Source organism: Mercenaria mercenaria, chromosome 11, assembly GCF_021730395.1.
Source record: "Mercenaria mercenaria strain notata chromosome 11, MADL_Memer_1, whole genome shotgun sequence".
Classification (NCBI taxonomy): Eukaryota; Metazoa; Mollusca; class Bivalvia; order Venerida; family Veneridae; genus Mercenaria; species Mercenaria mercenaria.
The window spans coordinates 79,349,985-79,370,171 of record NC_069371.1 but is presented as its reverse complement, the minus strand read 5'-3'; the positions used below and the strand labels follow the sequence as shown (position 1 = coordinate 79,370,171).

General features: G+C 36.4%; 1 protein-coding gene across 12 annotated transcripts in view; it reads right to left on the bottom strand.

Annotated features, from left to right (window-relative positions):
- Positions 1-1,568: 1,568 nt before the first annotated feature.
- Positions 1,569-20,187, bottom strand: part of LOC123531178 (SRC kinase signaling inhibitor 1-like) — a 199,806-nt gene continuing 181,187 nt past the window's right edge. For 10 of the 12 annotated variants that reach the window (XM_053517845.1, XM_053517844.1, XM_053517847.1 and 7 more), the window contains 11 exons: positions 19,871-20,048; positions 19,140-19,329; positions 15,758-15,918; positions 10,456-10,494; positions 9,329-9,510; positions 8,833-8,951; positions 8,131-8,261; positions 6,885-6,960; positions 5,949-6,032; positions 5,138-5,285; positions 1,569-4,520 (listed from right to left, as the gene is read on the bottom strand). In XM_053517845.1, the coding sequence (XP_053373820.1) occupies positions 2,532-4,520; positions 5,138-5,285; positions 5,949-6,032; positions 6,885-6,960; positions 8,131-8,261; positions 8,833-8,951; positions 9,329-9,510; positions 10,456-10,494; positions 15,758-15,918; positions 19,140-19,329; positions 19,871-20,048 (3,297 nt within the window). In that variant the 3' untranslated portion in view covers positions 1,569-2,531. The remainder of the gene's footprint in view (positions 4,521-5,137; positions 5,286-5,948; positions 6,033-6,884; positions 6,961-8,130; positions 8,262-8,832; positions 8,952-9,328; positions 9,511-10,455; positions 10,495-15,757; positions 15,919-19,139; positions 19,330-19,870; positions 20,049-20,187) is intronic. The other 2 variants (XM_053517843.1, XM_053517842.1) reach the window with 2 other exon arrangements.

Here is a 20,187-nt window from a genome sequence, read left to right as displayed (position 1 = left end):
CGAAATGCGAAAAACTTTACTATCTGAAATATGCATGTAGTCAAAATTTAAAGGACCACCTTTTTAAATTTTCAAAATTTTGCTTTGCACAGAATTATTCATACTTTTCTGTGTACCGGTATGTCCAAATATAATCATATGTTTATAATCATACGTATTGCTAGTCTTAAAAGCACCTTCCAGAAAAAAAGGCTTTGTAAAAAGAAATGTTCACTGTCAATATTATTTTCATATTTTTGAATTTTATAAATTTCGTTTTAAATTATCCTCCAGGTGTCCTGATAATACTGACTGGCAACACATTATCAGTAAGCATTCTATTTGTCCATTGTAACAGAAAGGAAATGGCTTGTTAATAATGGAAATACAGTTAAACTTCGTTGGCTCGAACTCAATGGGTCCGGCAAAATTTATTCCAGTTATCAGTAGTTTACGCCATCAAAAAAAAATACATTATACAGGGACTTTGCTGGGACCCGACGAGAAGTTCAAACAAAGGTCAATGCTCGAATTATCCGAGTTCGGACGTACAAAGTTTGCATGTATAAGATATCATGTTACAACTCTTATACAAGCCTAAAATGGCCCCACATTATGCATAATTTAATGATATGGGTTCAGTACCATAATTAAGTACATCGCACTAGCATACAACTATATTTCATGTGCTTTCTTTTGTTTCATTTTAACATGTAACTGACCATTATCTGACACTATTGCAGAAAGAAATTGTAAAAAAAACATGTGTCACGTCAGAAGGTCTTATACATGTATTATGTTACTAGTATCCTTTTTTGAAAATTCAAATAATTTACCCTGCAAATACATTTTGGCTGATTTCATAGTTTCCCTTCCAACCAGTTTTGACAGTTTTATATCTAATCTCTCCCTATTTATTTATTTGGGTTTTACGGCACACCAACACAGTATAGGTTATACGGCGCCAGGCAGGACTACAAATTTTGGTTCCACATCTCATTTACATCGAAATAAAAACATAAGGTATGGAATTCTCCCTATTTTTCATCAACTGATGGGGAGGGAATGAAAACAAGCCTATTATCCTGTTCTTTCATGTCTGCAACATGACAACAGTGGCATTGATCAATCATTCAATCATTTATACATCATCAAAATCACACATCCTTAAGTAACAAGCAAAAATGCTAAATCAAAAATCTAGTTTATAAATAAAGCATCTTTAAGATACAGATGTCAATCTTTTCAGTGATATGCAAAAAATGATCTCTAGACACAAAGAAAATTTTGTTAATCATTTAAGATGGAACTATTAAAGTGTTAAAATTATAAAGACAACAATATGACATTGTGCTTGTATTCATCAATATTTGAGCCGTGCCATGAGAAAACCAACATAGTGGGTGTGCGACCAGCATGGATCCAGACCAGCCTGCGCATCCGCGCAGTCTGGTCAGGATCCATGCTGTTCGCTAACAGTTTCTCCAATTCCAATAGGCTTTAAAAGCGAACAGCATGGAGCCTGACCAGACTGCGCGGATGCGCAGGCTGGTCTGGATCCATGCTGGTCGCGTACCCACTATGTTGGTTTTCCCATGGCGCGGCTCATTTAATGTCTGAAACTTAAGACTTTAAAATGCTAAATTTTGTTTTTGCGCTATAATTGACGAATTTGCACAGAGAATAATAAAACTTTGCACAAATGTTCATTCTGTCGCTACAGACAGCTCTGTAGGATTTCATCAGTATATAAGCGCTACAAACAAAGTTGTGACAACATGAAAATTTGCCATTTTTAACTCTACATTTTCAGACTTGATGAATACTGGCCCTGAACATTATAATTCTAGTATCTCAACTGCAGTATAGTATTGGGCCAAAGTACAACTCTTTCTGTTCTCAAAATGCTCGATAAATGATCTGGCACAGCTGTAATCTCTACTTCAATATTTTTAGTTGCAAACTGAAGAAGTCTAAATTAAAAACATTTTTTGTTGTAACGCAAAAGGACTATTTCAAGTGAGAGAGGAAAAAAACTCACAGAATGAAAAGGACATCTTAAAAACTGTTTCTTTGTGTCCAGTGTATAACAAGTAAAAGAAAAATATTGCACTGAGGTATGATGATTTGAATAACAGCAAAAATGGTCCAACACAAATGCACATTATCAAGTATGTAATTGAACGTAAGTGTATCTATCTGGAAAAAAAAATTGTAACATATTTCTGCTTTCATCCATTTAATGTAAGGTTGAGCTATTTTACCATATACATGTATGAAAACAATTATGCACTATTGCTATGGTTATGCCGAAATCATTAAGTGAGCACAAATACTTTTTATATCTTAAATGGGTACAAAGAAATTAATTAAATGTTTTATGTTATGCATATTTCAGTAAAACAGACATTTCAATGGGTTTTGATGTGTGGCCATACTACAATCCTTGCTACTTCAGCAATTTATTATTTAAAGTTAGAGATATTGCTAAATAAATAATATTATATGATATAAGATTTATGACAAAACATGGTTAACAACACAACTAAACATCAAACTAATCTATCAATGCTGCCTTTGGAATCTTTTCCGTCTGCTGCGTCGTCTGCTTCGGTTCTCGATTTTGAGGTCAAACTTGACCTTCTTTCAGGCGGAGGAGGTTTTGGCTTTTTAAAAGTTACATTTTCACTTGACTTATCTTTTTCCTCTGACACAGATGAATCTTCTATTGTATCCTGACTAGACTGTGTCACTGAAGAGCTTGTATCTGCTAATTCATATTTCTGTTTGACCCAGACTGCTTCCAGTTGAGAATCTAAACTACTAGAACTACTTGTACTTTCTATGCTCCCATCTCGCATTGTTTCGCTACTCTTTTCTGCACTAATGTTTGTAACTTTTCCATCAATGATTTTTCTTGAACTTTCTTCTAAATCATGGTTACCATTTTGATCTTCCTTACTAAGGTCAAGGTCTTTTTCAATACTTTTCGTAGATTTGTCATCCGTGTCTAAATTTGATACGGAAAATTTCTTACCCACCATTTCTGGTGGTTTCTGATCTTTATCTAAACTCTTTTCTTTTTCTAATGATTTATCTCTTTTACTCTCTAGCAATGGAGTTGTAAATTGTTTTAGTGATCCGACACTTGATTTCCGTTCCACTTTAGTGTCCAATTCAATGTTAGCAAATTGTTTAGGTGGTTTTATAATGTCTGAACGATCTTTACTGGTTTCTTCTAAATTTTTTGAATCAGTATGTTTTGATTTAGTTAATTGCCCATTCACTGTTGCTGCATTTACCGCCAAAACCGCATGGCCTGGTACCCGGCTGCTTTTCCTAGGAGGTGGAGGTGGGGGTACTTTCTTAGGGCGAGCAGATATATCTTTTGGCTGCTTTAGTTGTGAAGTTTGAGTTCTTCTACTGCTTCCGCTTCCTGGCTGAGAATAAATGATTGTTTGTTGACTAGGAGGGATACGGTACCTTGGCGATTCCGGTGTTAGCGGACTTGGTGTTGACTTTGTCGGGGAATATGGCTTTGGAATGGCAGTGAATGATGTTCTTGGTCGTGAGGTGGTCTGTTGTGAGGAATTTGATGGCGAGGCGGGGCTAAATCTCTGTGACGACACAACTGATGATCCACTGACTGGAAGGCTTGATGGTTTTGTTGCAGAAGCATGTGACTGACTGACTGATGCACTGAGAGAAGCAGATGGCATGGTCACAGCAGAACTACGTACTAATGATGGAATGCTTTTTATTGGTGACACATTAACACCTGGAGAGATCTTTGAATATACTTCTGTAGGTGAATCAATTGACAATGATACAGACGATGTTGGAGTGGTTGCTGTTGTTGGTGTCTGTGGTGATGACAATGAACTAAAAAATGCTGCTCTAGCAGCAGACTTTTGATTATTTATTTCAGTAGTTTTGGGTTTCTCTGACGATTTAACAGCAGAAGACTTTTCTGACTTTTTGCCACTTCTTTTCTGAGCAGCCGTCTCACAGGACGACACTGGAAGAACAGCAGGCTCTGACCTGAAATCAACACTCCTTCCGCTTCTGCCATCACTTCCCTTCTCTTTCTTTCTGCCTTCCTCATCTTGACCTTTATATTCATGAACTTTGACCTTTCTCATATCACCACCACCTTGACCTTTTGACTGAGACTGTTCTGTTCTAGGGGAGACAGCTCTAATTAGAGACATTACTGGATACGACATCGAAGGGGATGTTGCACTAGTTTCTGTGTTTGAGGTAGATTGTTGACTAGCACTTTTGGGTGTGGACGTAGATATAGGCATAACAAACGATATAACAGATGACGTATCAGCAACCGACTGTGATGGTGATGAAGAATGTGCATCTCCGTTAGATGCCTGATGCGAGACAGCAGTGGATGATCCCCCGGGTTGAGACGTGGGGGCAGCACCATATGGTTTCAAAGCTTTACTTGCAAGTTCTAAAGATTTACCAAATCTCAGTGATTCCTGCTGTGTTGTAATCTTCTTCTTGATTTGGCGAGCAGCTTCAGCTGCCTGTAATACATGGAAAAAAAACTTCGGCATCAGTTTTGAGGGTTAAAACTAATCATGCAGCACTCAATTTCATGTGTTTATTTGATATTATAGGCTTAGAAGCTACCTTATCCATGTATTTGTAACTCAAGACTTGAACGTTATACAAAATCAATTAAAGAAATGATATTGGACTTAAGCCTTATGACACCACTGCTTGTATATTCTGTAACACTGGCTCTCCTTTACATGGATTCTGGCCTCAAGACCTGGTACTATAGTAACATCAGCTTTCTTTATACCATGGAGTCTGGCCTCATGATTTTTTTTTTTGTTGGGTTTAACATCACACAGACACAATAATAGTCATATGACTACTTTCCATTTTTTCATGGTGAAGAAAGACCACAGGTGCCCCTTCAGGCATTTATTTCATCACGAGCGGGCATCTGGTTAGAACCAGCGACCTTCCATAAGCCAGCTAAATGGCTTACCCACATGGAGAATTCTACACCAAAAGCGAGGCTCAAACTCTTATCAATGAGGGGAAAGTGATGCCCTCATGATTAGAGTAAAATTAACTCCCTGTATGAACCGAGTCTGGTCTCCATTCTAGAATCGTAGTAACATTTTCTTACCTCTATACCATGGAGTCTGGCCTCATGATCGGGTATCATGGCCTGGATATTCTGTAACACTGCTTTCTTATCCTCCATAGTTGGTATCTTGGCTTGGGCAGATAGTGCTACAACCTGAGGTGGACGGTGTTCCTGAACAGAAGCCAGTCTGCAGAGAAAAATATGTAAGATGGCAACTTTACACAGACTAACATTTTTGCAGAGCTGTTTCAGGAGAAATTTCGCAACGGCCAAGTAAGAAATGGAAATTTTTTGTGTAAACGGCTAAGTAAATCTGTTAATGTGGTATGAAAGTAATAGGTGGAGACCCAAGATTCTTGTCCTGGATCCTGGACTAGTTTATTAAGCTGCATTTGGGTACCATTCCAACTCTCCAGCACTGGTAACCAGTCCAACTCTCCAGCATTGGTAACCAGTCCAACTCTCTAGCAACTGATTGGTTGTTTCTTCTAACAATCTTTAAAGCGACCAATGGGCAAGTCACATACTAAGACTGGTCTCAGAAAGTTTTATAACAAGTTGATTTCTTTTTAACATATACTGGGTAACTATTATAATGAAAAAACAGTTGCTTAATGAAGAATATAGTTTATCAAAAACACAAGGAAATGTTACTTAATGTTTTCTGTTTTAATTCCTACAGCATAATTATTTTCTTTAAATGAAGATATTTTAATGATTGAGAAATACGTTGCAGACTAGCAATGGCCATAGTTTTACATCACTAAATCTTATACAGGCTCTACACCACTATATCTTTAAACTGGTTGTACACCACTATATCTAATGTATCAGTAGAATTAATTCAAACCTTTTAAGTGTGAAGAGAGTTCCAGTAAGTTTTTTACATTTCTTCAGAGAATTATCCAGTTTTTCTGGTTCTTCCTTTAAAAATCTAAAAATAAACAAAAACAACATTAAGCAACATAAACCTCCGAGACTTGATATCCCAAACTCATTTATCTCAAAATTCTGGCTATCTCAAAATTCTGGTTATTTTAAAATTCTGGCTATCTCAAAATTCTGGTTATCTCAAATATCTCAAATTCTGGTTATCTCAAAATTCTGGCTATCTCAAAATTCTGGTTATCTCAAATATCTCAAATTCTGGTTATCTCAAAATTCTGGTTATCTCAAATATCTCAAATTCTGGTTATCTCAAATATCTCAAAATTCTGGTTATCTCAAATATCTCAAAATTCTATCTCTCAAATTCTTGTTATCTCAAATATCTCAAAATTCTGGTTATTTCAAATATCTCAAAATTCTGGCTATGTCAAAATTCTGGCAAATCTGCAAATTTCATGTTTACATTAAACCATTATCTGGCCTTTTTTTCACTTGTCAACAACTGTATTTAAAGTTTAAACACTATAATTCCATCTTGGAAACATAAAAAAGTTGCCATTTTTAGAAGTCTACACACAGATTGCCAACAATTTATAGAAGGATTTTCATCCCCATAATTATGTTGTGTCCAGGTTTTATTCTATGTTTTCCCGAAAATTATGTTAAGCCATTACTTCCTGTGTATCAAATATGCTGAACTACCTTAAGGCATAGACATTGACCATTGAAGATCTGCCAACAGAATAAATGTTCTGGGAATACACTCTTCAAAATAAATCTGAACAAGCTTGCATTAATCGATGGATCACAGCAAAAACATGTTCTAAGTGCAAAGAATGCTCACTCACTCTATAAAAGGGAGGTAAACAATGCTGATAATATAGATATTTTTACATACTTCTCTTCCCTGACAATGACCTCCATCTCTGCTGCCATCACAAACTTCAGCCTCTCCTGTAGCTTGGGAAATCTTGCTGTAAAACATAAACATGATGCAGTTTAATGTACACAATTTCATACCTGTATGTTTTCCATTGAAAAAAAATAACATAAAAAGGGAGACAACTCTACATACCGGTACCTTAATGTATTTTATCACTAGAATAAATCTGAAATCTGTCTTTTATGTTATGTTTTGCTTAAAGAAGTAATTTATTTAATTAGATCTTCAGAAAGAGTTCTCAGGGAAGACAACACGCTCAACAACTTTGATGCTAGATAGTGATAAGGGGTGTAACTGGCAGAAACAATCTGAAAATTTTTCATATAGCACCTTATTCTGCGTCACATGTAATGTATAGGTTTAAACCTGGTAAGTGTTATAATTAAACCTGGAATTCTAAGGAGGCATAATTCAAGACATACTTGTGCCAGAGTTACAGACCTTGTCATATAATTGGGGTAGAGTTAATAATGAGAAATAACTGTTTCAACAGTAAAGTCAATGAGTAATTTCAGAAACTGTGCATGGGTACCTTATACTTTGTATAGTTTAACAAACTAGTTAAAGTGAATTTTAAACCTAAACTAGAGGTGCTTTTGAGACAAGCGCATGTCTCCCACAACTGTCTAATAATCTGAATAGTAAGTCTGTCTTTATATACTGTTTACATGTTGGAGTAGGCAGCCTACATGTAATTCACGTGTTGGAGTAAGCAGCCTATTGGTAATTCAAGGGCCATAATTCCGAAGTGCCTGGGCTGATTTGACTAGTTATCGAACTTGGCCGAGGACTTATTGGCAAACACATTTTGTTCAAGTTTGGTGAAGATCAGATGAGAAATATTCGACTTAGAGTGCGGACAAGATTTGTGACAGACAGACAGACAGACACACAGACAGGAGTAAATCAATATGAGCCATGCCATGAGAAAACCAACATAGTGGGTATGCGACCAGCATGGATCCAGACCAGCCTGCGCATCCGCGCAGTCTGGTCAGGCTCCATGCTGTTCGCTTTTAAAGCCTATTGGAATTTGAGAAACTATTAGCGAACAGCATGGATCCTGACCAGACTGCGCGGATGCGCAGGCTGGTCTGGATCCATGCTGGTCGCATACCCACTATGTTGGTTTTCCCATGGCATGGCTCATATGTCTCCCACACCACTGTGTGGATTCTTATGATTCTTGAGCTTTAATTACCTTTAAGATCGCCAAGTTGTTTGGTCACATGACTCAATACCAGTGCCATTCCTTCAACGTCACACATCTGTACACGACACTGACGTGACAAAACATCTGATCGTAACTCTTCAACAGCGTGCTCCAAATCTCTGAAAAAAGACATTATCTTATGATCAAAAATAGAACAAGCGAGAGAAAGTATTATTCAACCTATGTGTAGGAGAAAATCCATTTATGGCCAGACAATTTTGATTCTGTCATGTTTTATAAGTCATATCTATATAAATAGTAAAAAATAATTAGAAACTCATTACTGAAAATAGCCTGATGTCCAACTATGGCTATATATTTCGCAACTTAACGTGACTAACCCACACATTTTAGGCAAAAAATAATATCTCTCAAAAATCTATAAAAAGTGAGTACATGTACTCTGAAAGTGACAAGTGGTACAAACTTATTGACATGATTTTTACAAGATATTCTTACAAATAACCAAATATTATTGTACAGAAGGTAGTAAACCGCTGCAATGCTTTTGAAATTATGCAGAAAATTTACATTCTTCATGCATTTTTACCAATATCTAACTTTCATTTTCACCCACTTTATCATTTTTCAGTGTAATATATACATTCTATGCCAAACTTGGTGGAAATGAACATGTCGAAAGATTTCACCCAAACTGGGGGTGCGTAGCTTTAAAGTTTTCAGTTGTACCCTAGTTCCTTTTCTGCCTGTGCCTTGTCCTCGAGGTAGATTTTGTACATCACATCAACTTCATTTCGTTGTTGACGAATCAATAAATGCTCCGCACCAGGTACAGACGACAGCGCCTCCTGCAATAAAACAATCTTCCGGTAAGACGATTTTTTCAGCATGTGGCTTTAAAATGAAATAACTGCCAAAAATTGTTTGTAGAAACGTCATCTATCTGTATTCATTATTCATGACTGTCCAATCCTGTACATACCTTTTACTATATTTACTGCCCGCAGTTTTACAAAGTTTGTAGTTTTTTAAATATAACAAAGCGGATTTCTGTTCCACCTAACTCTTATGCAGCCACCTCTGGAAAGGCGAGTGCATAATACACTTTTAAAACTACTTAAAAAGTCGCCATTTTGATTTGTTATGAAAAAGCAGGCCTTTATGTGCGACTTATTTTATGAATGGTATATAATGGATAAAGAAAATTTTGCATTTCTCTGCCTACCCTGATTTTCCTCCATGCATCATCAACAGTTTCCAAGATGGACTCCTTGTTTATCTGCTGCAGACGGCGTAAACTCCTTAGATCTGACCGTAGTGCGTCTGCCTGATGTTTGATGGACAGAATGTTGTTCTTCATGTCCTGAGACAATGTTGGAGTGCCGTCTGATGCAATATCAGTTAAACCTGTGCATATATATTATACAAGTGAACTTTTCAAAGTCAAAACAATTCAGTGAAACACATATTCTCTTCCTATAAAACTGCCGCCTCATTATTTCATGCTGGACGTATATTTTGCAAGTCATTTCATAAATTTTACACCCTTCTAAATTTCTGCTGCTCCTGACCTCTTAAGCATTTTCACTGATAAATATTTTAAGCATTTTCATAATTCATATATCTTTATATTAAATTAGGGAAGAATATTTTTAACTATCATAACACTTGCATTTATACACTGCAACATAGAGGCATAATACTGAATGCCAATATCATTTAGTATACTAAATAGCTTCCTGTCAGTAGTAAAAACTTTTGCCAAAGGTCTGAAGGACCAGGGGTCAAAGGTCTGTAGGACCAGGGGTCAATAGTTTTAATATTGACAGGCAAACCATTCAATAAGACTTAGTGCTTTATTACATGACATCAGAACTAACATTTCATATATTTTTCTTCAAGTTTTGACTTTAGCCTCGCAAAATCAAGTGCTGAACTATAGACCAGTCAACTGCACAAACTATTAACTGGCAATATTTATAAGGAGTCTTGTAATAATTTTCACTGCGAGTACCAAAAATAACAACTTCAACAGGAAAATTTGTCTGCTTTTTTTTTTTTTGACAAACTTATTATAAGGTAACAAAAGCAGCAACAAAACGCTAGAAATGTTGTGAAAAAAACTAAATATATATCATACAGTCAAACCTGCTTAAGAGAGCACCTGTATTAAGCAAAAACCTGTGTTATAAGACCACTGATTTTAGGTCCCTCTACAGTGTATTTCATATACTGAACTTGTATTGAAAGACCACCTGTCTTATGTGACCATTTTTTTACTCTCCCTTAAGTGGCCTCTTAAAACAGGTTTCACTGTACACATTACACCAGCAAGCACAGCACGCATCATACCTGGAATATCCTCGTACCCTCTCACCTCTGCGTCAAGCTCTGTAAGTATAATGTTAGATAAGCATGGTTAGCAAAGCTCACATTCTCTTTACAAACATGTACAGGCTGGAGGATACTGATGCTAGCTGTAATTGCTGCTGCTGCTGATGATGTAATAATGATGATGATGATTTTTCGAGTGATGGTGATAATGGAGATAATGATGTTTTTGCTGTTGTTGATGATGATAACGATGATGTTTATTAGTATGACGGTAATGATGATGGTGATATAATGATGATGATGATGACGGTGATGATGGTGGTGGTGGTGGTGGAGGTGGTGGTGTTGGTGGTGAAGATGATGATGGTGGTGGTGGTGGTAATGATGATAATGACTGTGGTGGTTTCAGTTGTGATGATGATGGTAGTGCGTGATGGTGGGGATAATGATGATGGTGGTGATGATGATGGTGGTGGTGATGATGATGATGGTGGTGATTATGATGGTGGTGGTGTTGGTAATGATGATGATGGTGGTTGTGGTGATGATAGTGGTGGTGGTGGTGATGATGGTGGTGGTGATGATGATGATGGTGGTGGTTGAAATGATGATGGTTGTAATGATGATGGTGGAGGTGAGGAAGATTGTGAAGATGATGTTGGTGGTGGTGGTGCTGTTGTTGATGATGATTATTATGATGATTATTATGATGATGATTGATGAGAATCTTCTATTGACCAAGTACAATGTTAATGGCTTAAAATGAAGATAATAATGATGATGAGGATGCTTGTGATGTTCCCTGATGACCAAGTATAATGATAATAGCTTACAATAATGATGAATTAGTCTTGATGCTAATGACCAAAGACATTTTGGGTTCAAAGTTTAGGCAATTGATGACAATTGCTTAATCATCATAAAAAGTGTTTTAACATTTATACCGATTTTAGCTTGGTACTAGTATGGTATATGCTACAAACAAAAGAAAAGCAATATGTTTTTCCTGGAGACAAGTGTCCATCTCATTGCCAGCTGGCATTACATTGCCTTTACCCAAAGTGTCTGTGTTCATGTCAAATACTAAATAGCATGGTAAAAATGTTTCCAATGAAAATATTTGTTTCTTTCAGAGGAAAAGATAAGCGGTAGCACTTACATAAGCAAGCCTTTTGTCTAGAACTATAGCTTTTCCAATACCATATACTTTAACATTTTCAAGACAGAGAACAGAAGACAGACAGACTGATACATATCTTTTCTTGTGAAAAATCACGTTACACTGTGAAACCATAAATATTTGTGGGGATATTTCATTGATTACGTTGCTGAGTGAATCTGAAAAATTTAATCCTAACCCCATCTTTTTTATATTCAAAATCTCAGAAATTCCTATCTCTGAGAATTAGCCATTTTGGTAAAATCACAAAATTTAATGATTGCAAAGTATACTTATATCCCAGTTTAGACTAAAAATATCAATAAATATAATATATGTTTTTGTCCAATTAGTGCAAAACAAGAGGACCTAATACACTCACAGTTGCTGCAAAAAGATGGACAATGGCCTAAGAGGTATCACAATAGCTCACCATGAGCACTTTAAGCTAATATGAGCTACTAGCTGATGAGCTAACACATCTGGCTTATTCCTCCCGCTACTCAGACTCCAGAAAAGTGGAAAGGATAATTATCTGGTAAAAACTGTTAGTCCAAAAATTACAGAAAACAATGAAATAAATATTCAATTGTGTTTTTGTTTGCCTGTTCCTCAGAACATTCCTCTCTAAATTAAACTTCTATCTATACCATCTCGACAAAAACTTACTTTCATAAATACAATGCAAAATTGTTTTCCAATCATTTAGATCTCTTACAGAACATGCTTCTGAAACTCCATCACTATGGAAACAATGTCTTCTGTTTCCTTGTCAATCAGGAGAGAATAGTTATCTACCCTGGTTTTACTGAGACAATAACTCAATAGCTCTGGCTATAAATCCAGTTTAACTAATGTACAAGTTAAAACGGTTTGACTGTAACAGGCTGTCTAGCATACCCTGACAAAAAATTAGGGCTAATTTTAGGGCAATTTGTACAAAAAAATAGGGCTAAAATTAGGAATTTGGTACAATTTTAAGTAAATTTTAGGGCTAAATTTAGGAATTTTCAAATTAAAATATGGACTTTACAGACCATGTAATGTGCTTACCTTTATGTGATTGACATAAAAGTAACTCACAAATAGTGCTTTATTTACAGAAAAGACGTCTACCAGCTTTCCACTGTTTTCAGCTATTGTTGGCTGTATCCTGGAAATAAACAGAAATGAGAATTAACTACTTTGACTAAAAGTACACATTAACAAGAGATCACAGAGTGATCTTGGCGCCCACCAATGTGCCATTTTTGAGTGTTCCAAATTTCAAGACTTATTGACTAGCTCAAGGTCAAATTTCATTTCCGTACACAACACAAATCTATGCATGTGGTCCAAATTTGAAGCCTGTACCTTCAAAAATGTGAAAGTAGATCACTAGGTCAATGTCAAGGTCAAATTTTATTTCGGAATACAAAACTATGCATGTGGTCCAAATTTGAAGACTGTACCTTCAAAAATGTGAAAGTAGGTCACTAGGTCAATGTAAAGGTCAAAGGTCATTTCAGTACACATAACTATGCAAGTGGTCCAAATTTGAAGGCTGTAGCTTGAGAAATGTAAAAGTAGGTCACTAGATCAAAATCAAGGTCAAATTTTATTTCAGAATACAAAACTATGCAAGTGGTCCAAATTTGAAGCCTGTACCTTCAAAAATGTGAAAGTAGGTCACTAGGTCAATGTCAAGGTCAAAGTTTTTTTCGGTACACAAAACTATGCATGTAGTCCAAATTTGAAGGCTGTAGCTTGAGAAATGTGAAAGAAGGTCACTAGGTCAAAATCAATGTCAAATTTCATTTTGAAACACGAAACTATGCATATGGTCCAAATTTGATGCCTGTACCTTCAAAAATGTGAAAGTAGGTCACTAGGTCAAAATAAAGGTCAAAGTTTTTTCCAGTGCACAAAATTATGCATGTGGTCCAAATTTGAAGGCTGTAGCTACAGAAATGTGAAAGTAGGTCACTATGTCAAAATCAAGGTCAACTCATGTCAAGGTTCATCTTGCCACTCAAAAATATACATGTGGTCCAAGTTTGAATGTTGTAGTTACTGACAAGAACATTTTAAAAGTTTTTCCTTATATAAGTCTATATAAACCATGTGACCCCCAGGGCGCGGCCATATTTGACCCCAGAGAAATAATTTGAATCATCTTGGTAGAGGACCACTAGATGATGCTTCATACTAAATATCAAAGCCCTAGGCTCTGTGGTTTTGGACAAGAAGGTTTTCAAAGTTTTTCCCTATATAAATTATAGAAATAAACAAAGGGCCATAACTCACTCATAAATTGTTGAACCAGTCTGATTTTCAGGGGGACACAACTAGAGTACCAAAACATCATTCTGACAAAGTTTGGTCAAAATCCCCCCAGTAGTTTCTGAGGAGATGCGATAACGAGAAATTGTTAACGGACGGACGGACGGAATGACGGACGGACGGACCACGGACGCAGAGTGATTTTAATAGCCCACCATCTGATGATGGTGAGCTAAAAATAGCACAGTGTCACTAGCTATACACTTACTACGTCTGACTGTAAAGAGTTTAATTATGGCCTCCTCTTCTCCCCTTATAGCCATCACAATCCACACCATATTTTTTTATTCTTTAATTTTTGTAACAAGAAACAATGCCAAAAAGTAAGAAATGCTGTCAACTGGAGTACAGTGTATTGCCAGCAACAGTGCATATCAGAGTACACAAATTGAGAGTGAACTAAGACAAGTGTTCAACAAACTCATAACTATGATTAATTTGTACAGAAATTATAACACACTTATTACCAACAAATACATAGTTTTACAACATTCAGCATGGACATCAGGTACTTGATATACTTAGAAAATACAAATAAAACCAGCACAGGTCATTAAATTAGCAAATTCACAAAAACTGTTTCCAAGCCATACATTTGTTGACATCAGTGCATGATTGTGAGAAAAATCTCAAGAATCGTCTCCTCTTCACCCTTTTCAGCTATCACATTCCACAATAAACAATTTGTTAATTTGAAGCATTGACAGCTCAAAAAATTGCAGTGGGAAAAATATACATTTAATAAAAATGTTGATGGGCATCAGTTACATATTTGACTAGAAACTTGTATAGCTTGCAAACAATACATACATGTATAAAGAATAAATCTGAACTGTGATCACATATTACATAATTATGAAGAACAGGCCAAGTAAATAATCAGAATCTGACCTGATTTTTTATTATGTCTACACCTATATACACCTATTAACTAGGTATTACTTCTGCACTATGTGTATGCTACACTTCCAGTGAAGGAGCACTAAATATCCCTCAGATAATCTTCACTGGGAAATAGATCTTTCAAGTATCACAATTTACCTTCAGAAATCCTATCTCTGTCATCTAGTCACAACCAATAACAAGCTGAACCCATGGATCCACTGGTAAACTGCTTTGAACTGTGCTAAACTGTTTTTTCTGAATTAGAACTTTTAAACAACATTTAAAACATTTTCTCTTTTTGATCATTGCAAAAAAGTTAAAAAATTAGGAATCTTTGTGAAAAAACAGGGCCTTTTTAGGAATTTCCTTTGATTTTTTAAAAAAAATAGGAATTTTAGCCAAATTGAAAAAAAATAGGAAAAAGTAGGAATTTTAGGGACGCTAGACAGCCTGCTGTAAATCAATCACAGCTCTGTGTTTTATCTTCTTTCACAAGGAATAAACAATCAAGAGCACTTCATCACAAATCACAGTGATTTGTTTCAGTATTTTTCGGTGTGAACACCCGATGTAATATTTTCACTTGTGAATGAAGGGTTTGGCCTTTCAACCTTTGAGACGAAAAGCACACACCTTATACCTGACACTGTTGCTACGGTGCTAAACTGGTTCATATTATCATGTATTTTTAACCCTTAGCCTCCTGGCGGCAAGTAATTCTGCCTTTGCGACCAGTGCAGACCAAGATCAGCCTGCACATCCGTGCAGTCTGATCATGGTCTGCACTGTTCGCTATTCAGTCAGTAAATTTTTGGTAAGCACCCCTTTTAACAGTTAATGGTACTGTCCAAATTGAAAGATGGACCAGTCCATTTTAGAAATTTAGCAGGCTAAGGGCTAAAGCACTAATATAGCAAAACAATGAGAAAAGACAAGCAGACTTGCATAACTTACTACCACTAGCGGAATCTAACAGCGGGCTTGTTTCAGATGTAACACTACTTGTACTTTTGACACTAGAGGGTGCTCCCGTGCTACCAGATGACTGGACAACTGCCGTCTGGACCCAGGCTGCAAGGTGTGCTAACTGGTGCTCCATTTTGTCAATTCGGTCTCTGTAATGTAAACATTTGTGCATTTATCATGTCTGACACTAGAGGGCCCTCCAGCGCTGCATGATGATTGCATAACTATTGTCCGAATCAAGACTGCAAGGTGCCCAAACACATGCTAAATGTCGTCCACAAAATCGCAGTAATGTATTACCTTTTTTGATTATGTGTATCAACTGAATGAAACAAGAGGGCCATGAAGGCCCTGTATTGCTCACCTGACCTATTGACCTAAAGATCATCAAGATTAACATTCTGACCAAGTTTCATTAAGATACGGTCATAAATGTGGTCTCTAAAGTGCTAACTAGCTTTTCCTTTGATTTGACCTGGTGACCTAGTTTTTGACCCCACAAGACCAAGATTCGATCTTGACCTAAAGATCATCAAGATCAACAATCTGACTAAGTTTCATGAAGATATTGTCATAAATGTGGCCTCTAGAGCGTTAACAAGCTTTTCCTTTGATTTGACCTAGTGACCTAGTTTTTGACCCACCTGACCCAGATCTGAACTTGACCTATAGATCATCAAGATCAACATTCTGACTAAGTTTCATGAAGATATTGTCATAAATGTGGCCTCTACAGTGTCAACTAGCTTTTCCTTTGATCTGACCTGGTGACCTAGTTTCTGATCCTACCTGACCTAGATTCAAACTGGACCTTGAGACCATCAAGATTAACATTCTGACTAAGATTCATGAAGATATAGTCATTAATGTTGCCTCTACAGTGTTAACAAACTTTTCTTTTGATTTGACCTGGTGAACTAGTTTTTGACCCCAGATGACCTAATATCGAACTCATCCAAGATTTTATTGAGGGTAACATTCTGACCAAGTTTCATTAAGATTGGGCCAAAATTGTGACCTCTAGAGTGTGAACAGTCAAATTGTTGACGACGGACGGACACAGGGCGATCACAAAAACTCACCTTTTAAAAAGCTAAAAAACATCTCTGAAATGTATTTTTTTTTGGTAAAACTATGCATTCAATGATAAAGTAATAGCGTGAGAAAACTGTATTCTTATATCAAAAGTATTTGACACTTGTAACAGTTACTGTTGTTCAGAAAGTCAGCACTTCTTATATGAACCTAATATACGGACAAATCTTGTATATGAATACTAAATGTTATCACTGGTAACATAGTTCGACAGAAATCTCTAAGGACCATAAATCAATATCATTGTCTTTTAAAACAGTCTGGAAACCTAAATTTAAGATAAGATTTGTCTTTCTCTCAAGTCTAAGCTCTGACAATCTGTAGTAGGTATACAGACATTCAATTATCCAAATACCAATAGGAGACAGATGTATGTATATAAAATATGTCTGCAATAATACTCATTCTTCCATGTTTTATTTATATTTCATTGATTCTATAGATTCTATTCTAGAGATATCTAAAAGTGATCTGTATTTAATGTTTCTTTTTATGATATGTCTTTTAGACTATCAGTACAACTTCTCCACAAATATGTTTTGGGGAAAGTAATAAAAGAGAGGTGGTGACTACATAAATGTTCCTAAGTTCGGTTAATCCTTATACATGAACAAGAGTACTGACTGCGGGTGCCATCGCTCATCTGCAATGCTGAACAATATGTGAGAAAAGAATTATAGGTCAGATTTTCTAAATACAAAAAGGGCCATAATTCTGACAAAATGCATATCAGAGTTATGGTCCTTGGTCTACTTACTCATCTAATGATGATAAACAAGTGTGCAAAGTTTCAAAGCTGTAGCTCTTATAGTGTTTGGGGAAAAACAGACCTAAACATAAATGTTATCAAATGCTGACACCGATGCATACGATCAAGTGACAACAATACCTCGTAGATTGTTTTTCAAAAATCAGATGAACTAACAATTAAGCCTCTGTTAAAACTGTCCAACTGACCTTAATAAAATCATCTGCTACAGGTAAATTTACGCAGTTAAAATATGTAAATTTGTTTTAACAGGTATGGTTGACGATGTACAGCTATATCCTTAGGACGGCCAGCACATATTTATGCAATCTCGCAAGGCATATATATGTTTTTGACAACACAGAAAATGACGTCACTCGTCCTTCAGCTATTCCCGGAAGTAAATAAAATGAAAGTAGAAATGCTAAACTTGAAAACGAAAGCCGCATTTTGATTCAGAGATAGTCAGGGGTCACGCGCAGGGGTCACCCCGTCTAAATGTATGCGCGTGGACTTCTTTTTTTTTTTTCTTTTTGCTATTGGGGAGCCAATTTTTAGCACTTTATTACGAATTGAAATTACCTGGGCTTTAGTACAGCATGTCAGCTTTTAATCTATGAAAAAATATTTGAGCTCTGGATAAACAGAAATCCCACAGGGGTCCGTAACGAACCAAGGGTACATTGATAATTTTGGAAATTCATCAAATCGCTCAAAATGTCATTTTTGAAGTTGTCTGAGAGTGTCAGTATATGCCTCATATGTAAGATATAACCGTATGTGAGAGCTGCAGACCTAGACATTGCAGAAATATTTTCAAAATAAGTTTCGTGTAATAAATGTAGTTTCTACGGAAGCATGAAAGGGCCATCAGACGCTAATACGTTTTAGTAAATTAAGGCTGCGGAAAGGATATGTTGTGATTAGTTTGCAATATTCTAATTTTTGACACCTCAAGACATTTACTGAAATAAAGAAGGAAATCTTCACACAGGAGCATTTGTATCAGTGTGAAATTGAAAGCTTTCTAATCAGCCCTAGTGAAACAACTTGTACATGTCAGAACTATAGGACAAGATGCTCGACTTTTCTTTTCAACAATTTCTAAGTCAAACAAGGGCCATAATTTTCATTATAATGGGGCAAAACTTACATGTCCAAGTTATTTCATTACATTTTTTTTTCAATTTTAATTTGTCAAGTTTTTATCATAGCAATGATATCTACCTGCATGAAAAACTTAAACTAAACTTTCTAAGTCAAAGAAGGGCCATAACTTGAATTAATTTCAACCAAGGTTGTTCTCTAACTTATTTATTTCCGTAGGTTTGATGATCAGAAAGCTTTGTATGAAGTTTCATTCCAGTACATGCAATGGTTACTGAGACATGACCTTGCACGTAAAACTTTCTCCGAGGTATGATGCCAACCAACAACACAGTGCTGACCCAACAACGATGATGCTCAAGCAAGTAAAATTGCTCTCCTAGAAGTCTTTATTGTTTCTAAATTAAGACTACATTTTACCTTGTAGTATCAACTTCCTGCAGGTCTAAAGGGGATGGGGTCATACTGCGAGGTCTGGTAACCAGTAACGGTTCCCTATCTGATGTGGCTGGTACCCGGTAGCTCTGAGACCGCTGATGGACTGTGCCAGACCCGCTGTATGGAACCGCTGACAGTGGCAAAGAATGTCTTCCAACTGGCGACCTTTCACCTATAACAAACAACCATATAAAAACTAAATACATGTACTGTGAATACACCATAAATTGCCTCTAGATTGTTAACACAGTGTTACCTAGTTATTAACCCCAGATTACCCATTAACAAACTCATCTGAGATTTTATTGAGGGTAACTTTCTGACCAAGTTTCATTAAGATTGGGCTAAAATTGTGACCTCTAGTGTTAACAGTCAAATTGCTGACGACAGATGACGGACACAGGGTGATCACAATAGCTCACCTTGAGCATTTTGTGCTCAGGTGAGCTTAAAATAACTCTACAGCACAAAATACCTCTCTAAAAAGGCATTTATTTTCTTTCAGTCGTTACCAGTTTTTAATCAAATGAGCCTCACCATCTCAAAACTTCTCTATTAAGAAATGCATTTAAATATTCCTAAAACACAAAATTTCAAGCCCATGAAATAAAATGATTTTTCGGTAAGTCTTCCTAGCTATTTTACTTAGTTCCCCAACATGAGTAAATTGCTCACTGTTAATATCACAATCACATTAAAGAATGAAAACTTACGCCATGACTGCTGGGGAATATGCTGGGACTGACCAGGTGGGGGTTGATGGGAAGATGGGGTTTTCGTGGTTGCTGGCGGGGCAACTGTGGCACGTTGTGGGGTTACTATGGTATTAGCTCGCGCACCTTTCACTATGTACGTCCCTTGACTGTGAGCGGCTTGACTGCTCGGTACAACCTGAAATTATTTAGTTTAAACTTACACATATTTTTACACTTCAGCATGAAAATGTTGTAACTGCATATATAGAAAGAAGAGATAGAATAATTTTGTGTTGAGGCAACAATTTGATTTAGCACGATTGTGAAGAAATCTG